The sequence below is a fragment of the Carcharodon carcharias genome, chromosome 14, assembly GCF_017639515.1.
Source record: "Carcharodon carcharias isolate sCarCar2 chromosome 14, sCarCar2.pri, whole genome shotgun sequence".
Taxonomy (NCBI): Eukaryota; Metazoa; Chordata; class Chondrichthyes; order Lamniformes; family Lamnidae; genus Carcharodon; species Carcharodon carcharias.
The window spans coordinates 127128509-127153743 of NC_054480.1; the positions used below are offsets into that span (position 1 = coordinate 127128509).

Genomic DNA, 25235 nt, shown 5'->3' on the forward strand with positions numbered 1-25235 from the left:
TGCTGGAAAGTGGGATTAAAATGAGCAGCTGGTTTCTTTTATCTCTTTTTGGCTGGCGCAGACACAACGAGCTGAATGGCCCCTTTCTGCACCATAACTTTTCTGTGGGTTCTATGGATTTTACTCACTCTGTCCAATCTCTGTTCCCTCCCAGGTTACCACTCCCCCAACCAGCAGTTAGCTCTACTCCACTTCCTCCCATCCCAAGTTCTCCAGCTGCAATCCTTGTAATGACCTGCGCAAGTTGTTCCAGACATTGATCTCTACACCCCACCCCAATATCACAGTCGAAATCCTGCAACCAAAAACTCACCCTCCAGCACATATGGTCAACAGCCTCTGGCATGAAAACTAACTCTCTTGCACTTAACCCATACCTTTAATGCAGCAAAACATTCCAAAGCAAGTTTCAGAGAGCTGATGGGGTGGAAGCATTATCAACCCAAAGTACTCTTATCAAACCTGTACATATACAAACCAACACTCATCTCAAAGAAATGAACCTCTGGGCAAATTACCTCACAGCCTAAATCTGCTTTAGGTATTTCTAAGTAGACTCAACAGATGGAGCATTGACTGTGCAGTAGCTTTGGAACACGGTTGTGTCCTAACACACTACACCACTGAGATGGTATGCAGTTTTGCATTCCTGTTTCTCTATGGTGAGTTTCTGATTTCATCTACTCATCTGTCAATGGGGGAGAGGGAGCACAAGTCAGTTATCTTTCCCAGGGAGGGAAAGACAGGCAGAGGATAAAACAGGAGCAACAGTTACCTTGGGTGATTCTGATGTGGAATCAGCCTGAGAGCAGATCAACACTCTCAGCAAGAAGGGAAGTGAGAAAATAATATGACAGTGAGGAGAGAAAAGGAGAGAGAGAGAGAAGAAATCTCTTGTCATTAAACCATTAGCATTTGCTTCAGAGATAACAGATTGTTTTTATATATTACAGGGCCACTTTACCTGTCTGAGATAAAGAAAGAAGCTGGAATACTGGCCTGCTTCAGGCAGGTACGAGAGAAACACTGTAATACAGATCAGCAGAACAGTTGAATCCTGACCCACTTTCTTCAGAGACTGAAATAAAATGGGATAGAGAGAGAAAGTTAATGAAAATTATAAACTGAGACAAATCCTTTCAAAGGACATCAGTGTGTGACGACTCCACCTTTTTAAAATTACAGATCTCAATTTCAGTTGAAAGAAATCAGTATCCAAAGACAATTGTACCCCATTGAAAGTTTATACTTTTTCAAAACAATTTTGATAATACTTTTTTTTTCCTTTATTCTTTCATGGGATGTAGGCATTGCTGGCAAGGCCAGCATTTGTTGCCCATCCCTAACTGCCTTTGAACTGACCTTGCTATGTCATTGCAGAGAGCAGTTAAGAGTCAACCACATTGCTGTGGGTCTGGAGTCACATGTAGGCCCAGCCAGGTAAGAATGGCTAATGTCCTTCAGGGAAGGAAATCTGTGAACAAGATGGGTTTTTACGATAATCGATGATGGTTTCATGGTGACCATTACTGAGACCAGCTTTTATTTTCGAGATTTATTATCTGTAATAACAGATTCCAACAGTTGCCGTGGTGGGATTTGAACCCATGTCCCCAGAGAATTAGCCTGGGTCTCTGGATCATTAGTCCAGCGACATTACCACTCCCCCAAAGTACTTCAGCGGAGTCTACACAAAGTGCAGTGGATGCTTTATATGCATCATCATCTCCAAGAGATTCATGGCTACCAAACGAGCTCTCCTGATGGCAAAGGTACTGGTCAGATTGAGGCTGAGTTAAGCAGGCCATACAAGACCCAGTTTTAACCTCTTGGTTTGCCCAATTAGTTAGATGTGCTACAATAGCCAAGGGATCCCTGGGCTGCAGGGGGTATTCCTGCCAAAATAGTATTCAGTCAGCTATGCTGGAAAGTGAATGTAGACTGCGATGGAGGTGAGGATGAGGTTTGACTGGTCTCAGACTCCGTGGTCAAACAGCATGCTGACACTCAATGTCAAGGGTTACGTGTGAAGAGCAATCTCTCAAGTTACATCCAGAAGGGCTGCCATCATATGAAAATGCAGCCCAATATGAAGTGCTATCTTCAGGAGAGGAGAGGATTAAGAGGTGATGAGATCTTTTGGTTAACATCTTAAAGTAGTGAAATTTCCCAAAGCACTTCATCAAAAATATTAATTGAATTCCAGGCCAATGCGCACTGGAGGTGTGATTAGGAACAGAAGTCAAGCTTTTTCAAGGTAAGTGAAGACATGAGAAGATGGCGGAGCTCAGGCTGAAAATTTCAGGCTAATGTAGTGCCAGAGGATGCAGCAAAGCCATGAAAGGATTTGTGAATGAGGACAGAAATCAATGCAATGGGCGCAGGGAGCCAGTGGTATAATAGATCTGCACACCATGGTAGGATAGGATGCCAACGATGAAAGTCTGGAACGACATCAACAAAAAGCAAGATAAAGAACAATACCAAAACATTAGGATGGTCGGGTGAATTAATACGGTTACTTACTGCAAAAGGGTCTGCTTGTTCCCATGAAATTGGTGCACCCCAGGAAGCAGGCCTCATCTTCTCTGGTAAAGATTCTGGCACAGCCACAAGAATGAAACAGATGTCCAGCAAGGCAATAGCAGTGGCCAAAACTACCACAAGGTTGTCTCCATACGCTCTAGCCAAGTATGCTCCAATGGCTGGACTGGTTACAAGACTAGCTGCAAACGTTGCAGATACCTGTGATTGGGAGAAGAAAAATTCTGACTAATTTCCATTTTTGGAGACTTTCTTTAAATATCTGGGTAAATTTTGAGCTCATTCAGACTTTCCATTTAAGGCTCCTCAAAGCACCATTGCTTTAGCTCAACCAAACTAACATTAATAGGGAACTAGAGAAACTGAAAGAATGTACAGTTCAAATCCAATCAACCTACACCACAAAGTTACTAAACTAAGAGCCATTTCACTATGGGGAGAAGAGAAAAGGAGCGCACTTTCCAATGCCTTTTTCAGGACAGCATTGGTTGAGGCCCATGAGCTGAGTTTCTACTTGCCCAGTCAACATGAGGAGAGAAATAAAAGATTCAGTGTACCACAAAGGGATGAGCAAGCGAGAATGGAGTAAATTGACACTTGCTGCTCAATTAGATTAAAAAATCTAACACCAGCAAGTGACACAGCAGCAATTAATACATTTAGGTGCTGCCTTTCCACAACAAGTTCTTCTAAACTCAGAGTACAGGTCCAATTTATTCAGCCTGTTATAGGACAACCCTCTCAGCCAAGGGACCAATCTAGTGAACCTTCATTTACAGCATCCACGGCAAGTAAATCCTTCCTTAATTATGGAGATCAAAACTGCACACACTACTTCAGATGCAGTCTCGCCAAAGCTCTGTACAATCGTAACAAGACTTCCTTATTCTTGTATTCCAATTCCCTTGCAACAAAGACCAATATACCATTTGCCTTCTTAATTGCTTGCTGTGCCTGCATGCTAACTTTTAGCATTTCTGTGCAAGTCCCAAGTCCCTCGAAACATCAACATTTACAAATGTCACACCCGATAGAGCAATAACAAATAATTTCATTTATGTAATGCCTTATCACTTCAAATGCCTCAAAGTGCTTCACAGACCACTAGCAGCAATGTTGCACAAACAGCAATATGATTAACGATCAACTGATTAGTCATTTTGGCACTGTTGGTTGATGGAGGAATGCTGGCCAGGACGCAAGGGAGAGGTCCCTGCTCTTCAAGTAATGTCATAGAATTGTTAACATCTGCTTAACTGGGTTTGGGGGGCGGGGAGAGAGATAAGGAAGGAAGAGAGGAAACCTTGGTTTAAAATCTCATCTAAAGAATGCTGTGTTGGAGAACATAATATTCTTCCAATGCTGCTTTGGAGAGTTGACTTAGATTACATGCTGTAGGCATGCGTGGGGCTTCATTAATGAGAAAATGTCAGCAAAGCTAAGACTGTTGTCCTGCTTAGCGAACAAAAAGAAGTTTTTAAAAGATGATGAGAGGCTTCAATAGAAAAACCTATCCCTTCTGGTAAGTGAGTCAATAATCAGAGGTCATAGATTTAAAATCATTGGCAAAAAAAATCGAAGAGAAATGTTTCCCACTCACTGTTGTTGGGATCAGGAATGATTTAATTGAAAGCTGATTCCACAAACAATTTTAACAAGAGTGTTGGGCAGGTACTCGAGGATCACAGGGTAACAGACAAAATGCGAATAAGCGCAAATGTTTTTCAAAGAGTCAGCACAGCCACGGCAGCCCAAATGGGCTCCTTCCATGCTGTAAGTTTCTATGAGTCCATGAACTGAAACCTTCTGATTCAGAATGCCAGAATGATAGCTCTTGAACAAGTGTTCATTGCCGCAGAAGAGATAAGAGTTGAATTGCCAGTAATAATAATTAGCCAAGGGCCCTTGGTGGGTTAAATCATGAACAAACCATCACAGTAGAATAAGAGATGTCCTCTTTAGCTCCGGTTTTAAGACTTACAAGTCCATAAGCTGTGCTCCTCTCATGCTCCTGAGTTATATCTGCTACGTAGGCAAAGATCACTGAAAATGTGACTGCAAATACTCCAGACATAGAAATCACTGCAAAGTACCACCTGTGGAGGAAAGCAAACACAGAAATAACTAATTTTCAGATTGTTAGAACTCCAAATACAAAAGGAAGAACAGAAAAACAGCTGGCTTTGAAAATGAACGACATTCAGCACGATAAGCTATAAATATACAATTACAAGCAGCACCACACATGGAATAACTTTAGCTCGAAGTGTATTAGACATAATTTGAGGCAGGATTATGGCTTCCAATTTTTGCCCATTGAGCCCTCCTGAGAACATCTGGGCTTTGGGTGGGGGACAGAGTTATGTTTAGTGGTAAGATCCCCCCACTAGCCAGACAGCCTTTGGATACTTAGCACCCATACTCATATACGAAGAATGGGCAACTTGGGGGAAGTACGCGAAGACTGACACTAGTGTCACAAATTATAGCATTTAAGAGGGGGAAAATTTGGTTGGAGGAATATGTGGTGAACAATGAAAAGGTAGAGATGGGGGAAAAACTTGTATTAACGGAGGAACTTGAAGTATCCTGTCCCTGTATCAAGGATCTACCCCAGGTCCACCTATTCACCATGTCCCTTCATTCCCTTCTTTCTCCAAAAGAACAGTTAATTGGCTCAAGGCCCTTTGTACTGTGGGCTTTAATGTCCCACAGAACAAGTTTCATTTGACTTCTTCTCCAAATCTTATCCTCCTTATTTTTCCAATCAAGTTTGAACTCACCTTAGAGAGTCATCAATTTTACCTGATTCAACTTGTCAATTCTCTTCACAATTTTGAAAACTTCAATTACGTTAACTCAAAATCGCCTCTAAAGCAAGTGCAACATCATTGGCTTTCCCTTGTAATTTAAGATCTTGATACCCGCAATGACCTTGTCATAAGTGGATAGCCAGCAAACTCCAGGTTCGATGGTGGAAGGCAAGATTAGGAACATGCTACATAAAAGACTCAGGCATAAGCCTGTATCTCACCACCCTCTTGATGCAGCTAGAAGGGAGTTTAGTTGTCAACCGTAACAATTTGAAGTGCAGGATAAGTTTTCAAAATCGACTTTTTAATTTTATTTATTTCCTGAAATCAGATGTGAACTTACTGTCACATTATGCCTTGGAAACCTGCTAAAGGTGTCTCAGACAGATTTTTTTTGTTTTTGCTCTGATTTGTAATGTAATACAGCAACTTGCAGACACTCACCAGGGGCTTATTCTCATGAGAGGAATTGGGGCACAGGTGAAGAACACAGTTAAGAGAAGAAAGGACTTCCTGCCCCAAACATCCGACAAAGCTCCAATCAGAGGAGCACTGAGAAATGATAATATTCCCTGCAGATCAAAACAAGTCATTAGAAGTAATTAAAATATTATGCACATCGCGGTTTTATCAGAGAAGCTGTTTCTAGACTGCAAACAAAGGCTCAAAATACTGGAAATCTGAAACAGAAAAACTGAACATGCTGGAAGCACACAGTAGGCCTGTCAGTAACAGGATAGAGCAAAGACAGGAAATCCTTCACTAGAACCCATCCAAAGCAGTGATACAGCAGAAGCAAAGGATGTATGCCACTGCTGGGAAGATTTATTGACCTGACCACATTAGGGAACTCTGAATGTGTTTATGGAATTACAACCAAAGTGCTCAAGGGCAATGGTAGCATCTCAATTAATTAAGTTTGCTCGTATCATCATGCTCAGCCAACTTCCTAAATAAAACTATTTTTGAAAGCAAGAAAACAAATGTCCTATAGATAAAGGGTCATTGATGGAAAGTCCCTTTTTAAGGCCGTCACTACTCCTGTCTTTTGAACTGAAAGACTGAGTAGCTGCACTGTGATTTTTCTACTTTCTCACATAACAAGGGAATGGAATTTATAAGTAAGGGTGTTTCGCTAGTTGTACAAGGCATTGGTGAGACCATATCTCAAGTACTGTGTACAGTTTTGGTCTCCTTATTTATGAAAGGGGAATAATTGCATTAGAAACAGTTCAGAGAAGGTTCACTCGATTGATTCCTGGGATTGATTCTACGAGGAAAGATTGGACAGGTTGGGTCTGTATCCACTGGAGTTTAGAAGAATGTGGTGATCTTATTGAAAGATAAAAGATCCTGGGGGAATTGACAGGGAGGATGCTGAAAGGATGTTCACCCTAGTGGGTGAGACTAGAACTGGGGGACACAGCTTAAAAATAAGGGGTCTCCTATTTAAGAGAGAGTTGAGGAGAAATTTTCTCTCTAAGATAGCGAGTCTGTGGAATTCTCTTCCTTAAATTGGTGGAAGCAGGGTCATCAAACATTTTTAAGGTTGAATTAGATAGATTCTGGATTGACAAGGGAATCAAGAGTATAAGGGGAATGAAGGAAAGTGGAGTTGAGGCTACAATCAGATCTTATTGAATGGAGGAACAGGCTCAAGGGATTGAATGACCCACTCCAGTTCCTGAATAGTATGTAAGAAACATCTAGTTATTACTGTCAGGATATGGGTGTCACTGGCAAGGCCAGCATTCATTACCCACTTTTAGATGCCCCTCGAGAAGGTGGTGGCCACCTTCTTTAATCGCTGCAATCCATGGGGATAAAGGTACATTCAATGACAGTGCATCAAAACAGCTTGTTAGAAGTAACACTAAAGGCACATTTACTTTATAAAAACACAGCCAATGATAAATGTCTGCTTCACTACAGTTGTAAATATAAAGTTCTGATCCTTCCGGTTCCTGCAGCAGCAGAGATTCACTGTGTCCCTTGTCTTGTGAGCTTCTGCCAGATTCACTGACACTACTGAGGTCTGATGCAGAATGGCACTGGGTGTGAAGGTAAACTTGACAGACTGACAAGGGGGCTGGCTTTTGTTTTGCAATTTCACATGTGCAAGCCAACAAAAAGCTGCTGCTGGTTCTTTAGATAAGGCAAGTGTGGTTTGGAGTTAGCCATTTGAGTCAAACAGAACATCAATATATTTTGCTTCCAGTAAAGGATGTGCAATTGTAGTTCTTACCTTCACCCCATGGATAAGTCCATTCATTAGAAACGTGTGCTGAGGGAATGTCTGATGCAAAACCTAAGAAAAACTAAATGTTATCTCATGAAGTTATAATGCTGGGTTGCAGGGGCATAATTCTTTGCTAAGTCACGTTTATATAGTGATGATACAATCTGACGACACACAGGGCTCTTGCAGCCAACAGTAAAATCAAAGTATCCTTGCCACATTAACTAAGGCTGTCAGTGTACTTTGGTGCTGCTACTAGATGAACACAACACGAGTAAGAAGCAGATTGCACTTGTGTAACAGATTTCTTTTTCCTAACAAAAGACAGGAGTCAGAGCATTACTATTCTCAAAGTTTTACTCTACAATGTGAATAAACGGATTCTGGGGGGCAGGGTGACGCAAGACAAAACATTCAAGTTATAACAGTTTTTCAAAATATTACCTCTAGCATTTAACCCCCCTCAAATCCACTGCAAAATTTCTCCTCTCCCTATCTTTCTTGAAGCACTATTTGACAGTTTGTGGAAGAATCCACAGAGGGGGTATCACAGCAGTTTACGTTCTCATTCCCAGCAGTTATCACAATGCATTTTCCGTCAGGGATCACTGAACAGTGGCTGGGAGTGGAAGGATCTTGAGTTACAGGTTTCACCGCTCTGCCAGCTGACACAAGGGGCTGGTGCACAGTATTGAGAGATTTCGAAAACTTGACATCCCAACATGGGCAGCTGCATTGTAGCAATTTAGTTACATACAGCCACTGGTGCTTAAAATAAAATGAATAAATAAGACTGTGGTGTAATTCTACAGGCACCGATAGCCCATCAGTACTTACCCAACCCACCATTCTTCCCCAGTCTTGTCTGTGAATGCTAGCTGGTTACTTGTGCATGTTTCAGCAGCAGTCAAGTTGGGGCAAAGCAATCAGTGGCATCAATTCTCCAAGGATGCAAATAGCTCTCCATCTCAGCTGAGAAACCAGAGATGGAACATGGGGCTTGCTAAATGCACATGGCTTAGTTAACAACCTGCTAGGGATTTTTGCATTGAACCATTGAATGGGGGGTTACCATTTTAAAGAAAAATAAATGGTAAACATTGTACTCACAGTTAACATAGGAGTTGTCAGCAATCCCCAAGCGAAGAACTCCAAAAAGATGACAATCACTGCATGATAAACACTCGGTTCACCTATCCCTTGCGGCTGAAAACAAAAGAAAAATAAAAATCAATCCAAAGGAACACCACAATTTTCATAACTCCCAATTGGAACATCAACTTTGGTCACAAGTTGCTTGGAGTCAAGAGCCTCAGACTGGCATATAATTTAACAGCACATCCAAGAATGAAAGAGTGCAATGCTGATGGAAGCCCCTTCTGCCAGTTTGGTGGCTTAAGGAATGTGAATTCTCTCTTTCGTCATGCAATATCCTCATTATCTTGAGGGTTACTAGTCATGGCTCAATATTGCCATGATACCACATTGGGGCAAGTAGAAGGGGCAGGGCCCAAGAACCACTGCAGCCAGTACGGGGGCTGAATCCACTCCACTGACATTACCAAGTGCCACACTCTAACCAACCAAGTTAACTGGTCCTACAAACATGAACTATACAATGAAAATACTTAAAACAGGAAATATTCCCAGTGACACCCTCCCAGTAAATCCAAGAAGCCAGCAATTTGTTGAAAGAAGTGAGAGGAGATTCAGCAAAGAGACTGACCACAATTTTTCAATCTTCCTTAAATCCGCAAATTGTGCCGATGAATTGGACAGCAGCTGAAGTAACACACATTCAAGGTAAATGGGAGAAGAAAGATTAGAGAAAAATAACAAGCTGAATACCAGCTGCGGGTAAACTCTTAGAATCCATAATTCTAGATAAAATTAGGGCACATATAGAATGCATGGGTTAATGAAACTTTGCCAAACTGCTTCAGTTGAAAGCAAGTTATGCTTGACAAATTGGGAGTTTTTTTGGGGAAAAGTAACTGAAAAAAGGAATGCAATAGGTGTAGTATATATAGGTTATTTTAAAAAAGGCATTAGATAAGGTATCTCAAGATGCTGGTTAATGGACAAGAATTAAAGACATAGGGTGGGAGTTGTCCGCATTGCAGTAGGATCTCAAGTTCTGTGTCCAGTTTTGTTCTCAGTTGGTAGAGATGATTTGGACTTGGGTATAGGGAGAACAGAAGTTGCTGTTTGCTTTGGTGAATGACGAGGAGGATTACAGAGGGGTCAGAATTAAGCAGACAAGTTGCAGGTGCAATTTAATGTGAGAGGTGAAACAAGGTAGGTAAGCATACTCTCAACAGAAAGACAATTAAGGGTGCAGATGAACAAAGACACCGAGTGATTCTGCCAAAGCGAGTGTGCAGGTAAATAAAGCCGTTGAAAAAGGCAACGGTTTATCAAGAGTACAAGATTAAAGAATAATAAATTTGTACAAAACATTGATTAGGCCAGAGCTGAATTTCTGGGTGAAGTTTTGGGCTATCCATTGTAGGACGGGGAATTTCACTAGGGTAAAGTCAGGGATGGGAAGCTAGAGTTATGAGGAGAGTCTCAAGTTACCTGGGCTATTTGCACTGAAATAGAGAAACCCAAGGAATTTAATGGAGCTTTTTAAAACTATGAACATCTTTCTTAGAATGAATATGGAAGAGCCAATTCCTCAGGTTTGAGAGTCAGTAGCGAGCAGTCATCAACTAAAATTGTCAATCACGTAGTGAGGAAAGGGCTTAGGAGAATTTTGCTATGGAGGGGTGTTGAAACAGAAAATGCTTTGCCATGGGTATCTGTTGCAGAAGCAACCTTTTTAAAGAATATTTGAAACAGAGCAAGATTAAAGACTGCGAAGACAGAGTGGGACAGCGAAATTAGTTTTGAATTCTTCTTGGAAAAGCTAGCACAGATACTAAGGACTGAAAGGTCCCCTTCTGTCTCGTAAACCTGTGTGGTTCTTAAATTTTCTCACCCAATCGCCTCCCACAATAAGCTATTGCAACTATGACTGCAAAGCCTTTTTTCATCCTTTTTTGGTGACCACGTTTTGTCATGTCCCGATTTTGCAATTCCAATTCTCAGGGTTTCTGACACTGCCCACAAAATAACTACTCACATGCAAAAATTATGCTTATATTTAAGACAAATTTCTCACAGTTGTTTATTTTTAGATGCCATTTGCACACAGGCGCAACACTCTAACATGAACTCACTCTGGGGAAGACAATGACGTAGCGGTAATCTCAATGGACTTGTAGTCCAGAGGAACAGGCTAATATTCTGGGGATATGGGTTCAAGTCCCACTACGGCTGGTGGAATTTAAATTAAATTAATAATCTGGAATTAAAAAGCTAGTCTCAGTAATGGCAACTATGAAACCATTGTCGACTATCGTAAAATCCCATCTAGTTCACTTAATGTTCTTTAGGGGAGGAAATCTGCCATCCTTATTTGGTCTGGTCTACATGTGATTCAAGGCCCACAGCAATGTGGTTGACTCTTAACTGCTCTCTGAAATAGTGTGGCAAGCCTCTCAGTTCAAGGGCAATTAGGGATGGGCAACAAATTCTGGCCTTGCCAGCGACACCCACATCCCATGAATGAATAAATTTAACGTGAACAGAATTGGTGTTATGGTGAACTGCTGAACAATACAGACTCAAAGAATTTTCTTCCCTCTTCGGAAGAGATCGACTCTTTGCCAAGTTATGGCCCAATGGTAGCATATCCAGTCTGACCTGGAATGAGGCTGGATTTTTTTTTTTAAGTGAATTATCTGTTGGAGCTGAAATGGTTAAACTAGGTAGAGAGGTTGCATAAAGTTGGCTTTAGTAAAGTTCCCTTGAGTATTTAAGATTAAGGGGTGATGTAACTGAGAGGTTCAAGATTTTTAAAGCAGTCGCGAAGGTAGTTAGAGAGAAACTATTTCTGCAGGTGATGGAGTCCAGATGAAAGAGTATGATCTTCAAATTAGAGCCAGGCTGATCAGAAGTGATGTCAGGAGTAACTTCTCCACACAAAGTAATGAAAATCTAGAATCCTTCCTCCAAAAATTCTGTTAAAACTGAAAATCAATTGAAAATTTCAAAACTGAGATTGATAGATTTTTAAAGACAAAAAACTGCAGATGCTGGAAATCCAAAACAAAAACAGAATTACCTGGAAAAACTCAGCAGGTCTGGCAGCATCAGACTGATCTGTTCTGTTGAAGGGTCATGAGGACTCGAAACATCAACTCTTTTCTTCTCCGCCGATGCTGCCAGACCTGCTGAGTTTTTCCAGGTAATTCTGTTGATAGATTTTTGTTGGGCAAAAATTAAAAGAACTGAAACAAACTGGATGGATGGAGTTAAGAAACATCAACAGGACAGGCTCAAGGGGCTGAATGGCCTTCCCAGTTCTAATTCTGTATTACTGAATTATTGAAAAAGTGACAAAACTATTTTTTGTTGCACAAGTTAAATGAACTAGTCACCTTTCATGAATGACAAGCTTTTGGAGAGGCCCCAAAAAATTGAGCTTACATCAAGTGTTTTTTTCAGAGTTGAAATGACATTGCTGCAGTCAATCTCTGACACTAATGATGCATCATCATTTCAAGTTTATAAGCAGTTTCAGCTTGACACCGCTGCTAATCCTTTAAGTGCAATTCAATTGTTACAACTCTGAAATGCAGTTGAACGAGGCTCCCTCCTCCAGGTAAAGTCATTCTGTTTCACTTCGGTTGGTCAGGCTTGCCCTTAACTCCAGATTCTATAGGTGCAGTGTCAGAGCAAGGCTAAATCCCTAACACATCAATGGTAGAGTGCTGAATGCACTCTATCCTTGTGCTAGCAATTTGACTAAGCAGTGATCTAAGCAAATTCAGGCTTCCTATTTTCAGTAGTGAATACATGTCTGGCAACGAGCTACCGCAAGAATGTAAAACAAGAACATACACAAAAAAAAATTGCTTTGTCTATGCAATAAGGTCAACATCTTTCTGCCAAACAGGGTCCAGACAAGCAACTCAAATATGCGCACAATAGCAGCTCATGCGCTTGGCAGCTGACTTAATCACAAGAAAGTCATTTTCTGTCCATTAGCTTGAATCAACAGCACAGTCCTACATAAATCGGGGGGGGGGGGGGGGGGGGGGGTCCATAATCAACTTAAATCTTCACTATTTATCTTAAAACTATTTGCTGGATTTTTTAATCATATTATTCTTTTCTTAGTGCAGGGCATGCCTTATAGAACCACATTCTGTAAGAGATAAGCACCTCACCAAACACCACCTTCCTCACAAGCCATAAATAATTGAGTCACAGATTCACCATCAAACAGGCTTTGGAGATTTGAGTTTTCCTGGGTTCAACAAGTTTTATAAGTGTTCAACTTAAATAGCGATACTAAAAGACTAAATTATAAAGTTATAAAGTTACACAAACGTCAGGAACTTCAAGATAAGGAAACAGAACTGTACAACAGAACCCAGTAAGCCCAGCTACAACAATCAGACCACAAACAGGTTATTGTGAAATGGAACCAAAAATCTCTCCTTTTAAGCAATTAAATTGGTGCAAAATAAAATCTGTTGTCCCAAAATAAAAACAAACATTCAAACTGTGACTTATTTCCATGTCTCCAAGTTCCATCTCCCAAAGTCCTACACAGTCACCACCCAAGCTCCAGTGGCTGCCTGTTCCCCTATACACAGGTTTTAGGGTCATTATCCTGATTTTCAAATCACTTCAGCGACATGTCCTATAACTGAACAATTTTCTCTAACCATTTGCACTCTGGACGATTGTTTGTCCTTTTCCCTCTACACTGCCATTTAGGGTTCACTTCTTTAGCTTCTGTGAAGATAAAATGCTGCAGATTCTGGAATTACTCAGCAGGTTAGGTAAGTCACTTATGGCGAGAGAAAGAGCTAACTTTAGTCTTTGTCCATACAGATGATGCTTGGCCTCAGCATTTTCAGTTTAAATTCTGAAACTTCTTTGCCTTTAATGCCTTCCCAGGTACCTAGTACAGAGGAGCAAAAGAGGCCTTGGAGTGAATGTCCACAGATCCCTAAAGTAGGACAGGTAGATAAGGTGGCCTATAGGATAGTTTCCTTCATTAACTAAGACGTAGAATATAATACCAAGGAGGTTCTTCCAGAACTGCCATAGCTAGAGTACTGCATATAATTCTGGTCAGAACATTACAGGAAGGATGTGATTGCACTGGAGAGGCCACAAAGCAAGTTTAAGAATGGTGCACAGAATAAAGAATTTTAGTGATGAGAAAGGATTGGACAGGCCAGGGTAGTCTTCCTTGGAACAGAGCAAACCGAAGACTGATTTAATTGAGATATACAAAATTATGATAAGCCTAGATAGGGAGGATTATAAGGGTTTATTTGCATTAGCAGAGAGGTCATTAACCAGAGAGTATAGATTAACTGGCAGAAGGATTAGAAGGGAGTTGAGGAGTAATTTCTTTTCATCAAAACTGATCAGGGGGTCTGGAACTCTCTGCCTCAAAGGATGATAGATGTAGAAACTATCAAAGTACAAAGTACTTGGATATGCACTCGAAGTGCTGTAACCTACAGAACTGCAGACCAAGAACTGGAAAGTGGGATTAGGTTGGATAGCTAGTTTTCTGCCATAATGGGCCGAATGGTCTCTTGTGCTGTAAATTTCCTATGTTTTGCAGGAGGAGGACTGCATAGCTGGTAATCTCAGGGTTACATCCGCAGTCATTCGCTAGAACAGTAAGATTGGGAAAATTAACACCTGGCTAAAGATGTGCTTCCAGGAAGAGAGATGCCACTTCAGGTGGACATTGACACCAATTCTGGGAGTTATTCTGAAAAGGTGGGTTACATTTGAAGGAGGGTGCTAACATTTGCGAAAAAGGTTAATTAGGGAAGTAACAGGGTATTTTAAATGGCTGGGGCCTCAGAACATAAAATCAACCAGGATAGGTGAATAGCAAAGGAAGAAATTGATAGGGAAAATTTAGCTGGAGAGAGTAGTTATAAAGAGGGAGGAGACTGAAGAAAAGGTGGGAATAATAAAAGTTCTGGAGATTTTAATTACTCACTTGATGATAGAGGGGGAGGAAATGGAGAAAGGGGAATGCATTCCTAAAACGTGTACAGGAATCCTTCCTCATGCAGTATTTTAGTCAGCCCACAGAATACAAGTGTTGTTAGATGTGCTTATGAGAAATTAAAACAATCAAGCAGATGAGCCAAATGTGGGTGAGCAATCTGAGAGCAGTGACCACGATAACAATAAAGGTTTAATTTAAAACTAAAAAAAGGAAAAGTCAGTATGATAACAGGACCAGATTAGTTTAGAAAAATGGGTGAGCGAAGTGCAGGGAGAGGAGAAAAAGTCTGAACAGCAATAAGGAGTTTTTTAAAAAAAGACAGCAAATGGTACAAATAACTATATTCCAATTATAAAGAAAACTGGTTTTCAAGTTGTGAGTTGACTAATCAATTTAAATTGAAGCACAAGAATAATAATGGAAAATTAACTTAATGTAGTACATAAAATGAGTAGGACATACAGCCCCTCGCGTCTGCTCCACCATTCAATAGGATCATGGCTGATGTTCCACAACAACTCCATCTTCCAGCCCTACCCCTTGCTTCCCTTCTTGCCAAAAATCCATTGACCCCTTTTGTATATACTCAAATGACTGAACATCAACAGACCTCTGGGCAGAAAATTTTAAAAATTCACAATCCTGAGTGAAAAAAAAATTCTCATTCTAATTGGCCATACCTCTTATCCTGTGTTTGTGACTCTTAACTCTAGACTCCTCAGCCAAAGGAATTTAAGTTTAGTATTTCCCAGATCAGCATTCTGTGGTCTGGGATGACAAATTTAGTGTCAAGCAACCCCTACATCAGGCAGACAGGGGAGACTTTCATCATAATAATATAAAAGCAAAATACTGCGGATGCTGGAAATCTAAAACAAAAACAGAAAATGCTGTAAAACAGAGTTAATGTTGAGTCCATATGACTCTTCTTCAGAGCTTTCATCATTCCTGTTCGACCGAGATTGGAACTCAGGTCACAGTGGTGAAAGAGCTATGCTTGAGCCATTTTTCTTCATGTTTTACCTCTATAATATTGTGCTGGAAATTGCAAAAAAGGTCATTCACTCTGACATTTTGAACCATGAAAACATTGATAAATGACAGCAGCTAGCTGACACAACAGTGTCTTTACAGAGTAAAAAGCCAACAACAGGAATCCACCTATGCACTATAATGGTTCACATGCACCAGTAAAGGTGCATTGCACTATGATTGAAGGATCCTGACTTCTAAACAATCAGTTCACAGGTCATATAAAGCCAGTTCATTTCTGTTTAAACTAAGATTGGACATTTGCTCTTGAACAGAAATAATCAATAACAAATCAAAGGGTCAAAGAGAATTCAACTAAAACTTAACATCGGTTCTTTACTTTGGGTTTTTTTTAGTTTAGTCAGTTCCAACAACGAACCAGCACAGACAAGCAGATTCAATAAAATCTGAGCAAAAAAGTGAAATAAATATAAAAAAACTTAACAGCAACCATCACTATTGTATTTGCACTGTTCTGCTTCAGTGAAACCTCATTAATGCTAACATTTGGTTTTCCTCTAATATCGTTCTACATAAAAACTGCTAGTTATTTTTTGAAAAGGGGCATACATTTTCAAAATGGGTACAGCTTGTTAGCTGAGAAATCTGAAAAAAAACTTTCAAATTTCTTTGGCATATCACAACTTTTGTTTCCTCCGACAAAATGTTTCAAAACTGCCCGATGTCCCAGTCAATTGTTGTGAAGAACAGGCAGAATCACACCCCCCTAGAAATACTAAAGCATTTTTAAAAAATCATGTGGAACAGTTTATAGGTAAATTTATCCAACACCTTGGTGTTAACAAACTTCTATCCATCTACATACCCTAAGTTACAGCTGAAAGGTAGTTTTATACAAAAGTTCAAGTGTCTCTGCAAGCGAGTTAGACCTTTCAGGTAACAGAATCTAGAATTACACAAAAACATTCAGTTTGCAATGTATTAAAACAATCCTCTGCATGGTGTGACACTGGGCCATACATATCCACAAGATAATGGTTTGATCCCTGGTACATGCAGAGGTCGCTGGCTGCAACTGGCCTCTCACTCCACCAACTGAAGGGGGATGGGATTAAAATCAACCAGCGCTCCTGTTCTAGAAGGGAAAACAACTTTACATGCTGCTTGCTGTAACTAATCAGCATAATATTAATTCCACTGCAGACTGAAGTATTTGCAGACAGTAAATAGAATACTGTGCTTGATCACCAAATATATAATTCCCATGGGCACAGGAAAGAGTGTTAAGGTGAATAGCTCCGAGTGGCATCAATTTTATACTCAACATTTAAAAGTCACACGTTCCATTTCAATTACAAATGCATATTTTACAATTTCTAGAAATACTCAATGTTAGTATTGTTAAATGAGATACCCAGCATACAAAAAAAAACTTGACCACAATGTCTCAAAGTGCTTAACAGCCAATGATAGTAACCAGATAATCTGTTTTTGTGATGTTGATTGAGGGGTAAAAATTGTGATAATTCCTCTGCTCTTCTTCGAAAAACTGACACGGAATCTTTCACACCTACTCAAAAAGACAAATGGGGCTTCCGTTTAACCGAAAGACAGAGCAGCACACCCTCAACACTGCACTGGAAAGTCAACCTTGATTTTTGTGCTCAAGCCCTGGGGTAGGACTTGCACCTGAAACCTTGTGATTCAGAGATGACAATGTTACGAACTGAGCCACAGCTGATACCAAAATAAGTAATATCAAACTGTATAGACGAGAAGCTCCCACATTCAATCGCCATGGGGTCTTCGATGATTACTACAGTCTCGTGGTTCAGATATTGTAGCCAGTGTCTATTAAATAATACCCCAGTGCAAGCAAGTGACTTCAGGGCAGAAGTAGAAAGTGGAGGTGCATGAAACAAATTGAGCATCTTATTTTATGAAACTGCTGGCAGCACCTCCATATTGACATGTAAAATCACTGTGGTGCAGTGTATAAAGTGGAAGAAATTCTACTTTAATTTATAACAACAAGCAGCAAAACAGAAGCTTATGAATCTACTAACAAACTTATAAAAATGTTGGATTTTGAAGGTCAGCACCTCTAACAAATTAATGTCTTTCACTCTACATTTATATTTTTCCATAAAGGCCATCATTCAGCAGTATAGTACACCAGCAATTAAAGTACGGCTCACACGAACAGCCCAAAACAACAGGGCAACTCTTTGGAGCTCCTAGATGCCATATCAAAAACTTGCAGCTCACACCAATTTCCCACAAAATGAGCTCTTCGTCTGAAGCAGCAAGATCACAGCTCAGTAAACACCAGATCTGCAAAGAGAGCACCAATACAAGAACATTGGAGAGGGAGGGGGGTTTCAAAGAGAGAAAAGGTATCACTGGCCACACCTGTCATCCAATCACCTATTGTAAATCATGAACCAAAATAAGATCCTCATTCAGGCACATGCATGGTACAATAATTCAAATGGTCAAGGAAAGACACTCTTTTGAAACTGATTAAGTCAGGCAAAGATCCAGAGCTCACTATAGAGAATGTCATGTATCAGCTCAAGTCAGCTCTTCCACCTTTGGGTCCAAACTCTATGGATTTAACCAACATCTCAGGCTACAGCACCTAACTTAGTACTGCACTGTCTAAGAAGTCTTGTATGGTTTACGGAGAGAATTCTGGGGCTTGGACCCCAGGCAGTTGAAGGCACAGCCACCAAGGTGGCAAGATTAAAATTGGGGATGTGCAAGGGGCCAGAATAAGTCGGTGCACTTCAAAAGTAATTTACTGCATGACTATTATAATGATGAAATGATTAAGTCAAAGGGCATAGTAAATCAAGAGTGGTGAATAAGTAATGCCAAGTGTGGATTTTTAAAGTCTGTGGATGGTAGAAGGACAGGGAGACTAAGGGAGTAGAGGAGTTTCACATTCTGAGTGAGTTACAGCTGATGGTAGCACAATTACTAAAAATTAATTAACCATTAAGGCACTGATTCCAAGGTGAAGAGAACCACTGCCTGAATCTGGAGAGGAAAACTATACAACTCACAGTAAATTACTGATGTATTTATGAAGTCCTGCAGAGTGTATTACAAGCTTAAAACCACTACACAGCAATTTTGTAATGCACTCTCCCATGTTATCCTTGGCTATATTGTAACAATGTACTGGGTAGTTGGAGCCCATGTTTTTTCATTGAGTTTTTAAAAACTATATCACCAATAGATTTCTGGATTTTAAAATCCTCCCCCAATTTTTTTTCTTTTTAGATTTCTAAAACTGACAGTCTTTGCAACTTGAATTTTCATAATTATCTCAGAGTGCTGCATCTTTAAAAACAAAATAAGAAAATCACAAATATTAAATACAGTTATTACTTATTTGAAATGTCTTTCAGACGAGATACTAAATGGAAATCCCCGTCTACTCTCTCAGCTAGAAGTAAAAGATCGCGTTTTGAAGAGCAGGGGAGGTCTCAGGGGTTTCTTGACCAATACCTATCCCTTAACCAACCATACTAGGAAAAGGATTACATGATTTTGCTCATTACTGTTTTTGGGCTCTTGTCGTGTAAAAATTAGTCGCCTTGTTTCCAGCATTACATCAGACTATAGTTCAAAAGTACATAATTTGCTGTAAAGCTCCCTGGTACATTCATGTCATGAAAGGAGCTCTACAAATGCAAGTCTTTCTGCCTAAAATCGGTGTGAAAAAAATCTGCATAAATTCCTGCTATTTTAAACTCTCCCCCCTTCAAAAATGTAATCCTACTCTTCTTTCCCCCCTACTCAATTTTTCGCTATATTTAATTTTCTCCCTTGATCCTTTGTACTACACAGCATCTGCAGTCTAGAAGGGTGAAGTCACCTTCATCAATGCCAACTTGAACTGACCACTGACTGTAGGAATGCAAGGGCACCCAAGCATGCCTCCCTTCTGGCCTCTGCTTGCACACACCAGCATGACCAAGATGAGAAGGGCAGTGGAGCGAAGGATATAGAGCCTATGCTGTCACCCTCCAGTTTCGTCCATCACTGCAGCTTCAGAAGTAGTTCAATTTATATTCGCTCTCAATTTAAAACACCAAAAATAAATTACCTGTCCAACAACTCAGTAAGTAACTGAGACTCAAGTACTAGCAAAGTCCCAACTTAAATCCCTGACCTACGCTCAATTAGCCGTTGTTGTTCAGGGGACTATAGGAATGCTAAATTAGCTTCAACAGCTCTGGGACAGGAAGGGTACAAATTTGTCAGGGTCCCAAGATCCAAATCATATGCAATGATCTCTGCGACAAAAAGTCTGTACATACTCTTGGGTTTTAATGTTGAGTAAGAGCAGCATAGTCCTGGTTCAGTTAGGATTGCTGGGATCTGAATAGTTTGCAATCACACACTGTCTGCATGCAAATATGAATAATGACCACTTCTAGAAAGTAACCAGCTACCATGGAACTATAACTCAGTCAATTTCAGAAAGAATAGGGAGCATAAAATTAATGATTAAAAATTGTACTGCACACCCACTCCATTTTCCCATTGAGGTAGAACATTAAGCCACTTCAGGTTTGCTCAGAGGCTGCCCAAAATAAAAATTAGGCTCTTATCATCCATATGATATCTCAGTGGAGGAATATTACAGGAAGATAAGGGCATGGTGACATGAGCAGGTTACAAAGGAACAAAATCAAAATATTGCAGTTTCTGGAAATCAGAGAAACAAAAACAACAAATGTTGAAAATACACAGATCATGCAGGGTCTGTGAAGAGAGAAACAAAGTTAACGTTTCGGGTCGATGACCTCTCACCATCCATTGCGCTTAAGCTTCCAGTAAGTATTGTGGTTAGCAATTATTCAGTACAAACATAACAGCACACCAACATTGAAGAGCCAATATCCACACTGCCACCACTAAAGCAGCCGAAGAATTTAATAAAACCGCTCTATAGCATTCACAGATTGTCAAAAGCAATAAATAACCTACAGCAATTCGAGAGCAGAAATCCAATCTGCAGGTTCAGATGACAGCTACAAACCATTCAAATGTTTGCTCTTCTAGTTTACAATCTGACACATCCCTGAATTACACTTCCAGGTATCTATATCATCTTCCATTTAATATGAAGGGAAGTATTAACAGCGTCAGAGTACATAATTTCTCTGCAAAAGCTGCACTTGCTGCCAGCTCACTCACTCATATCTAGTTGGAAGACATCAGTTTTCTTGTTTCAAAACATTAAAATACAAATACATGCTCCTCGGTCTCAATGAATCTAGAAAAGGATAATTCTCAAACAATAAATATTTGGGAGTATGCCCAAGATTGTAAATTGCTCAGGAGGATGGGGAGTCAGCACAAAGTTACTTCAGCTTCAATCTCTCAAATGTACTACAGCCTCAAGACACACAGCCGATTATAATATAATCCCTATCCAATATTCAAACAATGCAGAGGAATAAACATTTTAGATAAGAGTGGTTTGGCCACTTTCCATTCCAGCATGGTGTGGCAGTATGCACATCAGCATAAACCTTGCAAATAAAACTCAAAAGATTTAAGCAGCACTAGTCAACTTCCCATGGCAAACAAAGAAACAGCAGATCAAGGTGTTGGCTTCAGATGAATTGAGCTTAGGTGATAAGGAATAGTTGAACCAGGGAACACAGGCATAATTTAAATCCCATTTTAAAATCATATTTATTGACTTTATTATATATTTTTATTACACATTCTTGTATCCACATCTATAATGCAAAATGGCTAAGTAAATTTGTCATTTTTAAAATTAATTTATGGGATGTGGGCATCGCTGACTGGGTCAACATTTTTCACCCATTCCCAATTGCCCTCGAGAAGGTGGCGGTGAGCTACGTTCTTGAACCGCTGCAGTCAGAGTGCTGTTAAGGAGGGAATCCCAGGATTTTCACTCAACGACAGTGAAGGAACGGCTATATATTTCCAAGTCAGGAGGCTGAGTGGCTTGGAGGGGAACTTCCAGGTGGTTGTGTTCCCATCTATCAGCTGCCCTTGCCCTAGATGCTAGCGGTCATGGGTTTGGAAGTGTTGCCTAAGGGAGCTTGGTGAATTCCTGCAGTGCATCTTCTGGATGGTACACACTGTGCCTTTGTGGTGGAGGGAGTGAATGTTTGTGGATGGGGTGCCAATGAAGCGGGCTGCTTTGTCCTGAATGGTGTCAAGCTTCTTTGAATGTTGTTGGGGCTACACTCATCCAGGTAAGTGGAGAATATTCCATCACACTCCTGACTTGTGCCTTGTAGATGGTGGACAGGCCTTGGGGAGTCAGGTGGTAAGTTACTCACCGCAGAATTCCTAGCCTCTGACCCCCAACCGCCAATGATTCCCACTGACTCCAGTTTTGCCAGGGCTCCTTGATGCCCGACTCAGTCAAATGCTGCCTTGATGTCAAGGGCAGTCACTCTCACCTCACCTCAGGAGCTCAGCTCTTTTGTCCATGATTGAACCAAGGCTGTAATGAGGTCAGGAGCTGACTGGCCCTGATGGAACCCAAATTGAGCATCCATGAGCAGGTTATTGCTAAGTAAGTGCTACTTAATAGCACTGTTGATGACCCTTTTCATCACTTTACTCATGATCGAGAGTAGGCTGATGGGGCGGTAACTGGCCAGGTTGGATTTGTCCTGCTTCTTGTGTACAGGACATACTGGGCAAGTTTCCACAGTGCCAGGTAGGTAACACTTCTTGTAGCTGAACTGGAACCTCTTGGCTAGGGGCACAGCAAGTTCCGGAGCACAAGTCTTCAGTATTATGGCCAGAACGTTGTCAGGGCCCATTTCTTGATAGCACGTGGAGTGAATCGAATTGGCTGAAGACTGGTATCTGTGATGTTGGGGGCCTCCAGAGGGGGCCGAGATGGATCATCCACTCCACACCACTGGCTGAAGATTGTTGAGGATACTTCAGCCTTATCTTTTGCACTGATGTGCTGGGCTTCCCCCATCATTGAGGATAGGGATATTTGTGGAGCCTCCTCTACCAGTGAGTTGTTTAATTGCCCACTACTATTCACAACTGGCAGGACTGCAGAGCTTAGGTCTGATCTGTTGGTTGTGGAATCGTTTAGCTCTGTCTACCATTTGCTGCTTATGCTGTTTGGCACACAAGTAGTCCTGTGTTGTAGCTTCACCAGGTTAACACCTCATGCTTAGGTATGCCTGGTGCTGCTCCTGGCATGCCCTCCTGCACTCTTCATTGAACCAGGGTTGATCCCCCGGCTTGATGGTAATGGTAATGGCTATGCTGGGCCATAATGTTACAGATTGTAGTTGAGTACAATTCTACTGATACTGATGGCCCACAGCACCTCATGGATGCCCAGCCTTGAGTTGCTAGATCTGTTCAAAATCTGTCCCATTTAACATGGTGGTAACGACACACAACACGATGGAGGGTATCCTCAATGTGAAAACTGGACTTCGTTGCCTTGTACTGAAGTCCCCCAACCAGAGTACATTCTGCACCCAAGACAGCCTCAGTGCTTCCTCCAAACCATGTTCAACATGGAGGAGTACTGATTCATCAGCTAAGGGTGCATGGGTAGGTATACTGCCACCTCTGCTGAGTCTGCCCTGCCATTGGGGCAGGACATGCCCAGAGATGGTGGTGATGGTGTCTGGGACATTGTCTGTAAGGTATGATTCTGTGAGTATGACTATGTCTGTGAGACAGCTCTCCCAATTTTGGCACTAGCCCCCAGATGTTAGTAAGGGTTGACAAGGCTGAGTTTGGTATTGTTGTTTCCGGTACCTAGGTTGATGCCGGGGGTCCGTCCGGTTCCATTCATTTTAGACTTCAACGGATTGATACAATTGCAACTTGAGAGGCCATTTCAGAGGGCAGTTAAGAGTCAACTATATTGCTGTAGGTCTGGAGTCACATGTAGGCCAGACCAGGTAAGGACAGCAGATTTCCACTAACAACAAACAATTGACAATGGTTTAAGGATTATCATTTAGACTTTTAATTTCAGATTTTTATTGAATTCAAATTTCAACATCTGCCAGGTCCCCAGAGCATTACCCTGAGTCTCTGGTCCAGTGACAATACCAATATGGCACTGCCTCCTCTTTAATCTTGGTTGCAGCCAAGACGGGTGAAGGGACACAAGATTTAAAAAAACCATGACGGAGGCAGGGGGAAATAACTTTGGCTACTCTTGCTTAGTAAGTGGCTTAAGAATCATGTACGAGAGATAGGAATTATCCTAAGACAGAACATGACAATGTTCAGTGCTCTTTGGAACTCTTTTGTTCATTGTAAGCTCCAAACATGTCATATTCAGTCTTCCCTGCATCCTCATTGCTTCCTACTCTAGTTTACTCTTTCCTCAAAACTCTGTAACTCAGGCTTTTTAAATACAACCATGGCATTATTGACTCATTCCATCCATGGCCCTTCACCCTAGTCACAATGAAAAACATGATTCTGGAAGGAAGCAAAAAAATCAAGAAATTGTCTTTGTATGATGCTTCAATACAGCTTCCAAAAACGTTAAAGGCTCTTCAAATAAAATTTTGTTTTGGTGGTGGTGGTTTTTTTTTGGAGGGGGATGGGTGCAGCGGGGTGAAGAGTGCAAGCAACAAATTTACACTTCTCCAATATCTTACATGACCATCAGGTCTCCCAAAGCAGCTCTCAGCCAATTCATGATCTTTGAAGTGCCAATTTTTGTTGTTTAGTTGCTAAACAAGAAAGGTCCCACAACAGCAGTTGATCTGTTTTTACTTTTGCGGGGGGGGGGGGGGGTTGCCACGCACATTGCCAAGGCAGTAGTGCTGACCAGGACACCAGAAGAACTTCATGCCCTTCAAATAGTATCATGGAATCATTAAGGTCCACCCATGCAGGCAGAGAGGGTGCTTTAGTTTAATGCTTCATTAGAAAAATACCGCCTCTGAGAATGTAGAACTCCCTTAGCACTTAACTTGCAGTGTCTAGATTAGGAAAAAGCAACTGCATAATTCACAACTAACTTGAGTGTTAATCCTGGTATTCAGGAATTTTACATTCAGTCTCTACCACTCATTATGCATATGTAACACATTTGTGTGGAAAATTATTAAATTTATTGGCAGAGTAAGAGTTTGGTTGAAATGGAGCTCTTTATTATGAAGTGGCATACTGTAATATCTGTAGTGTTAAAGTCACTTTCTTGGTGATTTAGATGATATGAGATGTGATTCAAGAAGATTCAGTGGTCGAGTTAAGAGAGATTTGCAGAGAAATTCATGGCTCTTTAGACAGTTGTAATTGTTTGCCATATATCAGTCAATTGGAGCATGCCTAGCTTCATGTTTAAACATATCCCCTCTTGCTACCAGTTTGGCCCCAGTGACCAGCGAGATAGAACCTTGATGTTGATTCTCCAATGGAAAACAAAGTTGAAGCTGTGCAAATATTATTTGAAAATGTCTTGTTTTAAGGACGGAGTTCAAGGCTGTTCAACATATGGGCAGCACTGAGAGTTGGAGCAAAAACAAAAAGT

General features: G+C 40.9%; 1 protein-coding gene across 2 annotated transcripts in view; it reads right to left on the minus strand.

Annotated features, from left to right (window-relative positions):
• The window catches only part of LOC121286818 (hippocampus abundant transcript 1 protein-like), a 51206-nt gene that overhangs the window by 18561 nt on the left and 7410 nt on the right, over window positions 1-25235 (minus strand). For both annotated transcript variants that reach the window (XR_005945071.1, XM_041203874.1), the window contains exons 2-7: window positions 8707-8802; window positions 7603-7665; window positions 5802-5929; window positions 4526-4640; window positions 2527-2745; window positions 965-1078 (exon numbers count right to left, since the gene is read on the minus strand). Coding sequence is in view for 1 of the 2 variants with exons in the window: in XM_041203874.1 (XP_041059808.1) it covers window positions 965-1078; window positions 2527-2745; window positions 4526-4640; window positions 5802-5929; window positions 7603-7665; window positions 8707-8802 (735 nt within the window). In the remaining variant the exon portion in view is untranslated. The remainder of the gene's footprint in view (window positions 1-964; window positions 1079-2526; window positions 2746-4525; window positions 4641-5801; window positions 5930-7602; window positions 7666-8706; window positions 8803-25235) is intronic.